The 13,008-nt window shown below is 52.3% G+C and overlaps 1 protein-coding gene across 2 annotated transcripts in view; it reads left to right on the forward strand.

Moving 5' to 3' along the window:
- Positions 1-13,008, forward strand: part of FLI1 (Fli-1 proto-oncogene, ETS transcription factor) — a 96,865-nt gene that overhangs the window by 41,177 nt on the left and 42,680 nt on the right. For both annotated transcript variants that reach the window (XM_063178520.1, XM_063178521.1), the window contains one exon: positions 11,461-11,669. In XM_063178520.1, the coding sequence (XP_063034590.1) occupies positions 11,461-11,669 (209 nt within the window). The remainder of the gene's footprint in view (positions 1-11,460; positions 11,670-13,008) is intronic.

Consider the following 13,008-nt stretch of genomic DNA (forward strand, 5'->3'; position numbering starts at 1 on the left):
TTCATTTAAAATACAGCAAAATAAACCAGGACAAAGCCGTCACATTGATTGTACAGGTGGGGATCTGCTGAGGGATAACGTGAGTCCCACAGAGGTCTGAGCAGGGGTCCTGGGGATGGCAGAAACCTGCAGAATCAGCCCCAAACTGGCCCTTGGGGACAGGGTGCAAGAGAAGGAGAAGGATGTAGAGCTGAGTGACCTGGCCAAAGGCACAGCACTGAGCAGGCTCCAGGCTGGGATTTGCCTCCTGGCAGCCCTGGCTCCCAGCCCCTCCCAAACCCACCAGGAGCCTCTGCTGCAGCTCTGGTCTGCCCCCGCTGCAGCAGAACATCCAAAATCCCTGCCAGGGGCTCGCCCATAGACCCTGCAGCACCAGACACTGCATCTCCCAGGCATGGAAAACTATCCCTGGGCACAGACTTGGAGCATTCTGTGGTTCTGGGACTTCTTGAGGTGCCAAGGGACCTCACTTATCTGAGCCAGGCTCAAAGCCCTTCTCAGTACCACTCTGATAAAGCCAACAGCCTTTCTGTTAATGGTCACTGATAAGAAATTTTGGAGAGGGTTTTTTGCTCATTCTCAGAGGAAAGTCAGTTTTGCTTTGTCTATCAATCCTACCCCTGGGATAACACTTGGCTGTTCTGTGGCCTCCTTCTCCAAGGACAAGGGATTTGCAAAATCTGAGCTCTTTGGGGGGCAGCATCACACAGACAGGGAAACTGAGGCATGGGGACATTAATACAGCTGTAAAGAGCCCTTTTTTCAGTTTTACTCTCACATCTGCTGTTGGGTGAGCCAGGAGCCAGTATTCACTGCCTGGCTTTTATAGATTCTTGCTGATTCAAGCCTGGTTCGTGTAGCTGTAACACCAGAGAAGGCCTTGGATGTGTTTATTCAGTAGGAATGTTTGTCCTCAGCAAGAGCTTCACTTTGTTTATGCAGCAGAGGCTCTTTCCCTGCTGCAGCTCCCTGGACCTGTTGGTGGGGTGGTCTTTGCTCTGCCACGTTTGATATCAGGAGCAGGAACAGCACCTTGTCAACTCCTTTTTGCATGGTAATGTTAACTTTGGGCTCCAGCCCAGATGCCAGGATGAGATTCAGCCTTTTTGTCCAAGAGGTAGATGTGATGGCAATCCCTGAATCCTTCCAGGACCTTCCTCTTGCACCATAGTTAAAACATTGGTGTTCCTTTGTAAAGAACTCAAAAGCTCCTGGGAATTTCCACTGGTGTAAACTGGGTTTTCCTGTTCAAATATCTCGATGGAGATTGACAAAGAAAATATCTCAGTGTAATGCTGCTGAGCTGTTTTCCTTGGAATGCCACGGGCAGGCTTGTTCACAAAATCTCTGCTTTTGCTATAGGCGTAGGCAGAAACAATCCCCTCACTGGAGCCACAGGGGCTGGGCTCAGTGCACAAGGAAAACACAGATCCTGCCATCCCAGCAGGGTGGCAGCCCTCAGCTCCACTGCCAGGCTCAGCAGAGCAGCTGGGGTGTGGGTCAGGAGCCAGCAGAGGCTGCAGTGCTGCACAGGGGCACCCGAGTGTGCCCAGGGACAGGGAAATGCAAACCTGGGCCAATCGGGAGATTTAAACCTGATATTTGAGAGGGATTCATGGCACTGTGGCTCCCAGCACCTGGAAATGGGAGTGTGATTTGTGTGACTGCAGGCTCTTTGGGAATCTCTCTGTCACGACCTGTCCATCCCAGTCAGAGCCATTTGTCTGCTGCAGAGGCAGAGATCAGACTCCCAGTGCTGGATCAGGAGCATGCATGTGTTCCTTGGGGAACAAACTGGCTCCTGTGAGTCCTGGACCACCTCCCCCTCTCCTCTTATCTCTGGGCTCTGTGGGATGCAGGCCCTGACCCAGCCCAAGGAACCAGCTCTGGCCTCAAACCCCGAGTTTGTGCTCGGGATGTCTTGGGCACCCAGAGCCTGAGCTCAGATTTAACCCAAACCCAGCTCTGGCCTCACACCCTGAGTTTGTGCTCTGGATGTCTTGGGCACCCAGAGCCTGAGCTCAGATTTAACCCAAACCCAGCTCTGGCCTCAAACCCCGAGTTTGTGCTCTGGATGTCTTGGGCACCCAGAGCCTAAGCTCAGATTTAACCCAAACCCAGCTCTGGCCTCACACCCTGAGTTTGTGCTCTGGATCTGTTGGGCGCCCAGAACCGGAGCTCAGATTTAATCCAAACCCAGCTCTGGGCTCAAACCCCAAGCTTGTGCTAGGGATGTCTTGGGCACCCAGAGCCTGAGCTCAGATTTAACCTGGCTCAGGGCTCAGGACACAAATAGACTCAAGCCCTCAGACTGGAAAACCCAAGGCACATTTCATTTTGTATTCAGCTGCAGGATTATGTTGGACTTGTGTTTTCCCCCACAGAGTGTCCAGACCTTCACTCTGCACTGTAGGTGTCAGTGATGGATTATTCCTTATACTTCCTTTTAGCTGAGCATTCCCTCGAGAGCTGCTGAGGTGCTGCAGGCTCCTGGCCCAGGGAGCGGTGCAGGCTGTGCTCGCTCCTGGAGATGCTGCTGGGATCCTTTCATGCTGTTGTTTTTCCTCAGTCTGGGATAAGTCATCTCGGGCTGCAGGAGCTTGTTTTGTTCTCTGTGGATGGAAACAAAGCAGCCCCCGATGGCCGCTTCCTGATGGGCTTCCTGCGATTGTGCAGGGAGCGGTGTCAGGGAACAAAACAGGATACGGCACGGGCTTGTGAATGTACCGGGGACAATGGTATCAAAGTGGAATAAAAATAATGAATGGGCACTGCTGGAGCCTTGAGTCACAACCTGAAATATTTGTGTCTCCCGAAGCTGCCCCCTCCCACCTCTTGAATTCCTGGGAGAATGCTCTTTTTACAGTTTCCAGTGCTTTGGCAGTAGGAACCCAAAGAGAAAAGATAAGGTTTCATGGTTTGCACCTATTCCTTCATGCTTTTAAGACTCTGCTTTCTGTCCTTTTCCAAAGGCAGCCTGAAGGGAAGCCCAGAGATGGGACAAACCTTCTTCCATAACAAACCCCCAGCATTTTGAGGCTTCTCCGTTTGTTGTTTTCCTTTTTAGGGCAAATTATTTATATTGAAAAGCTTCAATTTACCTCTGCATGTTGGAAACAAAACCAGCAGGATTGTCACAATCTCAGTTTCTGACACTAGTAAAAATACCCCCCAGAAGCTCAGTTTTGAGGGACAAGGTGACAACCCTGCAGTGGCAGATGCAGCTCAGGGTGAGCTCAGGTCCCCTGACACAGTGCTGGGTCAGTCTGCAAAGTCCTGATGGAATACTGGCCCCTGGGAAGAGCCTCTGGCAGCACATCAAGGCGAGGGGCTGGGCACAGGGTGCTCCAGGACAGAGCTGAGGTCAGCACAGCATTTCTGCATTTGTGCTCTGGGATTCTTGGGGTTTGTCAGCAAGCCAGACTCTGAAACCATCTTGCAGTTTCCCTCCCTGTTTCTTCAGCAGAGAAGACCATAAAAATGCTACAATAATATTTACTGAAGGGTGCATGTTCCCAGTTAGGTCCATGTGTCTCTGTTTACAAACACATCTGCTCAGAGCGAGGCAATTATTTTAGAAGCGTGAGGGGACAGAGAAATGAAATGAAAAGGAAGGTGAGCTAGAGCTGGGTGGATTTGAGTGCTCAGCCCTGGGAAGAAATCACCCAATAGTGTCAGTCTCAGTGAGAAGGGGATACAGCTTTGGAGGAGAAAAGCGGTGGGCACAGAGGAGTGGAGATACCAGCACAGGAAAGCGACTGAGGGGAGTGTTTATACCTGGCAAAGGCTGATTGATTTTCTGGGAACATGACACGGCTTGGAAAAGATCTTGTGAGATCATGAACAGTCCTCAGCCTGAGTAGGGTCAGGCTGGTTAATCCATAGAGGTGAATCCTTTTGAGTTCTGTATCACTTCAGGCTCCTGGGAAAATCTCCAGCTCAGGACTGTCCATCCCAGTTAGAGCCATTCTCTGGCTTTTATCAGATGCCAGATTTCTGGTGATGCAGTGAATTTACCTGCCAAGGTAAGAAACCTGGCCCAAGCCATGCCAAAGGTAAACTTCCAGCACTCAGGACAGGTTTCACTCTGGCCTCATCCTGAACTGTTTCATGTCCTCGTTGGCAGAGCCAGGCAGGGAACAGAAGCCAGGGAGTTCTCTGGGAAGGGCAGCCAGAAGCTGTGCTTTGTCCCAGCAGACACACACCCCATCCCAGTGTCAGTCCCAGCAGGGTGGGGACCCTGGGGAGGGAGGGCAGGAGTGCTTGGGGAGCTCCCTGTTCACAGCCCAGGGATGGGATGAGCCAGCTGGGGGCTCACAGGGCTGTTCCTGCTCCAGGCACAGCTGCTGCTGCTCATGTTCCAAGGGAAGAGCTGCAGCACAATCCAGGATTTCAGGGTGATGGGATGGTCCCTTCAGCCTCAGCTTTCACCACATTTACTTTCCAGAGGTCAAGGGGCCACAGAGATAATTTGGGCAGGTTCTTTTTAAATTCTACCTCCGTTCCTGGGCCTGTGCTGAGACCTCACAAAGCCTTTTCCTGGGGATTTCCCACAGTTCCAGGCCTGGTTTAAGCCTCCTTATCATTATGCTTAATGCAGCAACTTGCTGGGAAAGAGAAACTGTCACCTGGTTATTCCCAGTTGGCTGGAAACAAACCAAAATAGGCCCTGAAACCATTAATGTGAAGTCTAGACGGAGGAAAAAAAAGTCTTTGGTCCAGATCCTATAAAAGTGTGCCTGAAGTAAAGTGCTTTTCTGAGAAGTGAAGTACAGAAGAATGATTTATATTTTTATCCTTTTTGAGTCTGCTTTTGGGGATCTTGAGATGAAAATAATAGAGCATTGATTTTAGCAGCCTTCTTTTACCCACTTGATATGAAATTTCATGGGAATAGTGACCATAAAAATAACGCCCAAAAGATAAAGATGTTTTTTCTTTCTGATGAGTTTTGCCAAATCATTTTGCCCCAATTTTGAGCTAATTTCAGCATGATTTTGGTGGCTTTCAGTGTTTTTGCTCTTTCTGCTGCTCTTACTCCTGCTTTGTTTCCCCCTAATATGAGTTACCGTGTTGTGGTTTTGCAGACATTTAAATTGTGAAGGAATTATGGTGTGTTCCAAGGCTGCCAAGGTACCCTTGGATGGAGTAGCCTGGGTGGAAAGAGAAGGAAGGGGGAGGAAAGGGAAGAAAAGGCAGCCTGGGCTGAGTGGGTGGCTCTGTGTCCAGGTCACTGTCCTGCTCTGTGGCTCTGAGCAAGTCTCCAGTGCAGACTGGGGCAAAACCTGCCATGTGGGATGCCCCAATATTAATGAATGAAACCCCTCCTTTATACCCACAGAAATCCTCAGATCTGCAGAGACTTGGACACAGTGTTAAAGGGTTACTGCCATCTTAACCCTGAGTGCTGCTGCAGCAGGGAAAGGGGCTTGGAGCAGCCTGGGATAGGGGAAGGTGTCCCTGCCCTTGGCAGGAGGTGGAACAGGAGGAGCTTTAAGGTCCCTGCAAACCAAACCCTTCCACAACTCTGTGACAGCAGCCTGCATCTCATCCCATCCCTCCTGGGGCTGGGGCAGGGCCAGCTCTGGGCAGGGATTCCAGCAGCTGGCATGTCCCAGCCCCACCAGCAGCAGTGGGGAAATGCTGTGAGCAGCACAGTGGGGGACACTGGGCAGTGCTGCAGGTGGGTAGCAGGGGGAAGAACAGGGCACCTTGAAGTGACAAGGGACATCCTGCTGCACTCACCAGGGGGATGATGGATCTCCAGCTGCAGCCAGGAGACGCTCCTAAGCAAGACTTCAGTGGATTGTGAAGGGTACAAGATTGGGTTGAGGTTGTTGGCAATCAAATGTTCATGATTACAGTTTTCTAGGGGGAGTTCTGGGGAGTCTCTGCCCCAATCACATCCTCTAAGGAAGGTGGAATAGCAGGAGCAAGCCTCAGGAAAAGTGGTCTGGAAAAGCTGCAGAGGGAATTCTTGGTTTGATTGGGAGCAAGGGAAGAGTGGAAATCTGAGAGCGTGCCCAAAGGATTCCTGTGTGTGTCCCAGAGAGAGCACTGGCCGGGGCTCAGGGCCCCACAGTGTGCACATTACAGGGCAACAGAGGAGGGGGAGGCAGGGAGAGGGGAATGCTCCCAAAGATCGAGGGCAGGGATGAGAACACTCTGTCTTCCATTCCAGTGCCCGATCCTCCCTAATGTGCTGCCCCACAACCAGCACAGACCTTGCTCCTTTTGAATTTCTTATTTGACTCATTTTCTTGTAAGTCTGATGTTATCTCTGTGCTCGTATGAGATGCTGGCAGCAGAAATGCTGACTTGTAACACTGCAGTGCCAAAGTCATCTCTACTCCAGGGTTGCTCCTCGGAGCAAACCCTGGGCCGTGTGTGACACTGGCAGACCTTGGATTTTGGTTACATCGTTAGGTCTGGGCTCTTCAGGTCTGTGTTGGCAACATTCTCTTCACAAAAATATTTCAGGAGTGATTTTCTCACAGGACCAGGAGTGGTGAAATTTTGGGGAGAGGGAAAAAGGAAAGAAAACAGCCACCTCTCTAGCAATGGAGTCATTGCTCCATGGCACAATGGTTCAGGTACTCAGCACTGTCGTCTCTTCTAAGGCAGCCTTTGTGGAGGAGGATGAAGCTTTGATCTTTAGTAATGCCTTTTAAATGTGGTTATGGCCAGAAAAATGATTGTGTTGTAGAGAGCTAAAGGTTGATGTTCAGTGAAATCTCATTGCACATACATTGCACACCTCGGTTATTTGGGACACCTGGGGTGACAGCACTGACTACTCACCTCACCAGCCCTTGTTCCCCTGGGCTTTCTCCTGTCTCAAATGTCCTGTTCAATTCATTAAGTCAAACCTTAGCTAAAGTGTGTGTGTCATCTCCCTTTGCAAGGAGATCAGGAAAACTTGGTTGAAGCACTGGTGGCTTGCCAGCCCTCCCAGCATGTCAGACCGGCTGTTCCTGCCCTCAGGGCCAAGGCCAAACTGTGCCTCCTGTTGTGTCCCCCTCATACCTGGGACCTGGGTCAGGATGGCTCATCCAAATAAAGGCAAACCTGATAATTCACTCTCTTACAACTAGAAACTGCTGTATAAATAAGAGGCACACCACAGATTCCTGCCTGAGGGATGCAGGAGTGAGTGCCAGCTCCTCCTTTGGGGCAGCCACTGGTGGGCTGTCCCGCAGGGGCTGGGGCTGGGCTGCCCAGGGAGCTGGACGAGCTGCCACGGCAACATTTATGCCAGGAATGTGATTAAAACCTGGAAAAACTGAGGCCAGCCTATTCCCAGAGGCACTATAATGTAACAGGTATGCCAGAGTAGCACACACAGCCCCTGTCTCGGCCTCAGGCTGGCCAGCCCTAGGCCACAGGCCGAGGCAGCGCCGTGGGAGGACCTGGCAGGCTGTGCCCGTCTGGGCAGGCAGCGTTGGCACCTGCACACCTCGGAGTGCTTTCCCAGTCCCAAATACTGAGCAGCTCTCGATTCCAGGGATGAGAAGCTCGGTGTTTCAGGGAGCTGCCGCTCTGTGCCTCAGGCAATCCCCCTGAGCAGGCCGGGCCTGGCAGCTCTGCCAGGGTGCAGAGCCCGCAACCCCCGGGCAGCTCCGCCGGGGAGCGGAGCCCACAGCTCCGGGCCAGCTCCGCCGGGGAGCGGAGCCCACAGCTCCGGGCCAGCTCCGCCGGGGAGCGGAGCCCACGGCCCCTGGCAGTTCTGCCGGGGAGCGGAGCCCACAGCCCTCGGCAGCCCTGCCGGGCAGCGGAGCCCACAGCCCCCGGCCGCCTCTGCCGGGCAGCGGAGCCCACAGCCCCCGGCCGCCTCTGCCGGGCAGCGGAGCCCACAGCCCCCGGGCAGCTCTGCCGGGCAGCGGAGCCCACAGCCCCCGGGCAGCCCTGCCGGGCAGCGGAGCCCACAGCCCTCGGCAGCCCTACCGGGCAGCGGAGCCCACAGCCCCCGGCCGCCTCTGCCGGGCAGCGGAGCCCACAGCCCCCGGCCGCCTCTGCCGGTGAGCGGAGCCCACAGCCCCCGGGCAGCTCTGCCGGGGAGCGGAGCCCACAGCCCCCGGGCAGCTCTGCCGGGGAGCGGAGCCCTCAGCGGGCACAGGGAGGGCGGTGCCCATCCCTACAGCTGATGCCGGGCCCTGCCCCTTCCCGGAGCGCTGGCCCGAGCCCCAGGCAGTCCTGGCCCTGCCCAGGGTCCCCACCAACCAAGGCTGCCTGCTGCTTGCCCCTGTGTTTTTTCTGAGCTGGATGTGGGCACAGAGCTGAGCTGGTGGCAGCGGGGCTGGCTCAGTGCCACCCGACCTGCCTTGCATGTCACCAGCACTGCTGTGCTGTGCCCCTGCAACCGAGCAGGTGTCACCAGCCCTATCTCTCCTCATCTGCCTGGTGGCGCAGCTCCCCTGGGGCTGAGCCTGTGCTGCCACCAGCTCGGGTTTAGCTCGAACCACTCCTGCCCCAGGAGCTGCCAAGAGCAGCCGGAGCATTCAGATTTCTCCTCCTGTTTTCAGGATGAAACTGCTCATGCAGCACACGGCAGAGCTCCATCCCAGTGCCCCAGTGAGGTTACTGCTGTCCCAGTTAACACCAGTTGCATGCAGGCAGCTCTGAGCAGCCACTGTCTTTCACAGCATCCTCCATCTTTCAAGGAAGATCCTTATCTGAGGAGGCTCTCTGCCACACACTCTGTGTCACAGAGCAGTGTGCACTTGCTTGTATACGTAAAGTTGTACTTTGTGCAGCCCCAGGATCTTGGTCCAGGATTATTCTGTGGAGTGTTGATAAGTTTGGGGGTTTTGGGGACAGCCAGAGAGATCCCTGCTTTCCAATTTTTTTACCACCAGAAAATTTCTTCAGAAGAAAATGTCTTTAGGCAGAACAAGCAGCCTGGAATTAAGTGTGCCTGACTAAGCTTGAATTCAGAAGAACCTTCCAACCCCTGCGTAGGTCCTGCCGAATTGCCAGTAAAAATCTTGTGAGCAACCTCTCACCCTGATTTTGTGGGATAACTTTCATTATCATTATTTTCCCAGATATTGTTTCCCAAAAACAAAACCCAATTTTTCTATGTTTTTAGAGTATGATTTTAGACTGGAAATCTCCAAACCCAAACATGCAAAATATTTATCTGATGAATTTGCAGTGGTACTCACATTTCCCTTGTCTCTGCCCAGCTGAGACTCGGTCTAGAGGGCCCTAAGCCAGTCCTGCAGTGCAGTGTGGGATTCACCCATCACCTCAGGTGGGAAACCTGACACTTTCTGGACTGTGAGGAAGTAGAGGCCTGCAGAAAATGTGTCTTTTGGGAACCCCTGCCTGGAGTGAATCCTGACCTCAGTGATTCAGAAGAGCAGCAAATCCTGAGCTCTGATGGGAAGGCTTTGCTCCCCTTTAAGACTGAACCATCTCTTGTTCTTGTACCTTCCTGCACAGGCAAAGTTAGGGAGATGAAGCTAGCCCTTTGAGGGGTTTCAGACACAATTCACACCAATCCTTCCCAGGGACACCTTAAACTCCCTCCCTTACTCTAAAGCTGAAAAGGGGAGGGGTATTTTTGAAAGGTTGTGAATCCACCAAGGAAAAGCTGCAGGAAAGGTTGAACACAGTGTGAGCTCCTTTCTCCAGCCACCACTGGGCAGTGTCGGGTAAAACTCCTTTTTGCTGTTTAGTGGCTCTAACCAGTGTGAGACATTGGCCACAAAGTGCAGCAAGTGCTGGAACGTCAGCAGGATTTATGCAGATGTTTGAGGGCTCCTCTGAATTCAAGCTTAGCCAGGCCCACTCCAATTCTAGGCCACTTTGTCTTGTTTGGGTTTGTTACATGATCTGAGATCAGAGATAGAAAAGCACTGGTTTTTGTAGGCCTGACTCTCTTTAAGTGGGTTAACTTGAGGGGGATTTTTGTGTTTACCCAGCAGACTGAATTACTGGTGTTTTTTGTGACAATATCATGAGCCTGCTGGTATCTGATTTGTGCTTAGATTCTCATGTCATTCCAGGAGCTGCACTTCTCTAAGCTGTCAAAATTTCTGTTTCCCTCCTTGGTTATGGAAGAATTTACAAAACAAACCTCTGAAACAACTACTTGGGGGAAGGGGGTGGGGAGAAAGCAATAAATAATTATTTTTAGAAGCTCCGTGTTGAGGCTGTGCCCTGTGAATGTTGAGCATGGGTGTTAGCACACCCCAGGTTTCAGCTGTGTGTTCAGTGAGCCTCTGCAGCCCACACACCACTGCTGGGTGGCTTTTGAGCACTAAGAGCCCAGAGTAGTTGAGTGTAGCTTTGTTTTGGAGTCTGCTCCATCAGCTCACATGAAAGTGGGGGAGGTTTCAGTGCGGGAGGTTCCTCCTTCGGTTTCTGCCCTGCCACTCATAAAGGCAGCTGTGTTGTGTGTGGTTAGCTGAGCTCCCTCCAGAGCAGGCAGCCCTTGCCAGATGCACTTTGAGTCAGGCAGGGCCGTGCCAAAGCCATCAGGAGCCCGGCACTCCTTGCTTGGAAAACCCAAGCACATCCACACAAGGAAATTGATAGCCAGAGCTTTTTGTCAATATTTGGAGTTTCAGCAAAAGGGGGGGGAGGAATTAAAAAAAAAGGGATAACAATTTCCTGTTTTTAAGCATTTCTTGAAATGCACAGTTGGGTAACACACAGCCCTTCATTTCCCACAAATAAACAAAAAGTGTAAAGTAATGCATTTTTTCCCCTACCACAAACACCCATAACTGTGACCTGCTCTGGCTGCTTCTCCTTCAGCAGCAAACTCAAAACACAAACTGCACACAAACCCTCCGAAAGGAGACATAGAGACCTTCCCGTGCCACTCCAGAGGTGTTTCCCTACGCACCAGTTGGCTTTGGGGCACCAGGGCAGCGGGTGGGCAGGTCAGTCACTGGGGCTGGGGCTGAACTGCTCACAGCGAGCATTGGGGTCACACAGCCCCTGTGGGGTGACACAGCCCTGTGGGGTGACACAGCCCCCATGAGGTGACACAGCTCCCGTGAGGTAACAGCCCCAGCAGCTCCTCTGCTGTTTGCAGAGCTCCAGTGAAGCTGAACGCTGCTCCCACCCAAAGCCAGCAGCCAGCAAAGCAGAGCAGAGCAAGCCCTGGTTTGCATAGGGGCTCCTGGACCCCAAAGGCTCTGATTGCCCCTGGCAGGCGGGAATGGCAGCAGAGCAGAGCAGAGCAAGCCCTGGTTTGCATAGGGGCTCCTGGACCCCAAAGGCTCTGATTGCCCCTGGCAGGCGGGAATGGCAGCAGAGCAGAGCAGAGTAACCCCATGTTTGCATAGGGGCTCCTGGAGCCCGGGCCCCTGCTCCTCAGGCAGGTGGCGGTGGCAGCCAGTGCAGGGCAGCTGTGGGGCCCTGCAGGTGCTCCCAGCTCAGAGGGAGAAGCAGAGGGCAGTTGCTGCTTTAGTCACAGCTCTGAGGGCTGGTTCTGTCTCTCCCCAGGAGGCTCTGTCGGTGGTGAGCGACGACCAGTCCCTGTTCGACCCCACGTACGGCGCGGCCGCGCAGCTCCCCAAGGACATGACGGCCTCCGGCAGCCCCGACTTCGGGCAGCCCCACAAGATCAACCCCCTGCCCCCCCAGCAGGAGTGGATCAACCAGCCCGTGAGGGTCAGTGTCAAACGGGAGTATGACCACATGAACGGATCCAGGTAAGGACAGAGCCTTTCCACACTTACAGTCTTAAACACGGAATCCCAGCATGGGAGGAACCCGCAGGGATCATTGAATGCAGTGCCCGAATCCAAACCCTGAGCCCAAATGAAGGCAAAGAACACACTGTCCGTTTGTGCTCCTGTCCTGCACATCAACATCTCTGTGCAGGACCATGCCCCACTCTCCTGCAATTCCTTCTTTTGTGACTCATTTTGAACAGCCTGAGCACCCTGCTCATGCAGTCCTGCAGGATGTGCCCCTCCCAGTCTCCATGGACACTGCACGGACTGGGCATGAGACTGCCAGGGCAGAGCTCGTACTGGAAATCCCACATTTCACCTCTGACTTCAGCACCCCATGGATGGGCTGTGGTTCCAGGGGCTCACAGAGGGAACATGCAGCAATAATCAGAGTTTCTGCCAGTGAAGCAGTGAAAGCTGCACTGCTGGGCTGCCAGGGCTTCCCTGGAGGGCACCTTTTATTTGTGCTCTACCAGGCTGTAAGCAAACTTCTGGAAATGGAAAGCTTTTTGATGTCTCAAGCTGCACCAAGGGAAATACAGGTTGGATATCAGGGAAAAGTTTTTTACAAGGGTAATAAAGTCCTGGAGTAGCTGCCTGGGGAGGTGGTGCAGTCACCATCCCTGGGTGTGTTTAACAAAGCCTGGATGTGGCACTGGGGGCCAGGGTTTAGTTGAGGTGTTGGGGCTGGGTTGGTCTCAATGATCTTGAAGGTCTCTTCCAACCTGGTCATTCTGTGATTCTGTGAATTCTGTGGAGAAGGGAGGAGACTGAGATCCTTTATGGGAGTCTGCAAGGTGGAACAAAACCAAAGACCTGTGCCTGTTGGCGTTCTGGATGCTGAGAATTTTAGGCTTTCTGTGCTAACAGACTCTGACTCCCAGAAGAACAGTGCATTTAACCTGAAGCCATAAAAAACCCTTCCAAAATGAATTGATAACACTAAAATTACAAGTGTATCATTAATTAAAAGTGTATAATATCACAAAGTAAAACACTTAGGGTTTTAAAATATAGTAATAGATATAAAACAAGATAAAAGTTTTAAAACAAAACCACATTATTCTTCTTCACCTTCTTCTTCATAAGCTTAAGTAGTATTTTGTAATTAAACAGAAAAGTCCACATTGCAGACTTGGAATAATTAGTTGCAATAAAAATAAAAATAAAAATAAAAATAAATAAAAATAAAAATAAAAATAATTGTGCCCACCCCTTCTGAGTGGATAGAGGTGACACAGGGAATTCAGGAGCCATTGGAGAAGGTTCATTGTGTGCACCCCAGAGGGTGCCAGGGGATATTCTAACCTGCCCA

Source organism: Melospiza melodia, chromosome 29 (assembly GCF_035770615.1).
Source record: "Melospiza melodia melodia isolate bMelMel2 chromosome 29, bMelMel2.pri, whole genome shotgun sequence".
Classification (NCBI taxonomy): Eukaryota; Metazoa; Chordata; class Aves; order Passeriformes; family Passerellidae; genus Melospiza; species Melospiza melodia.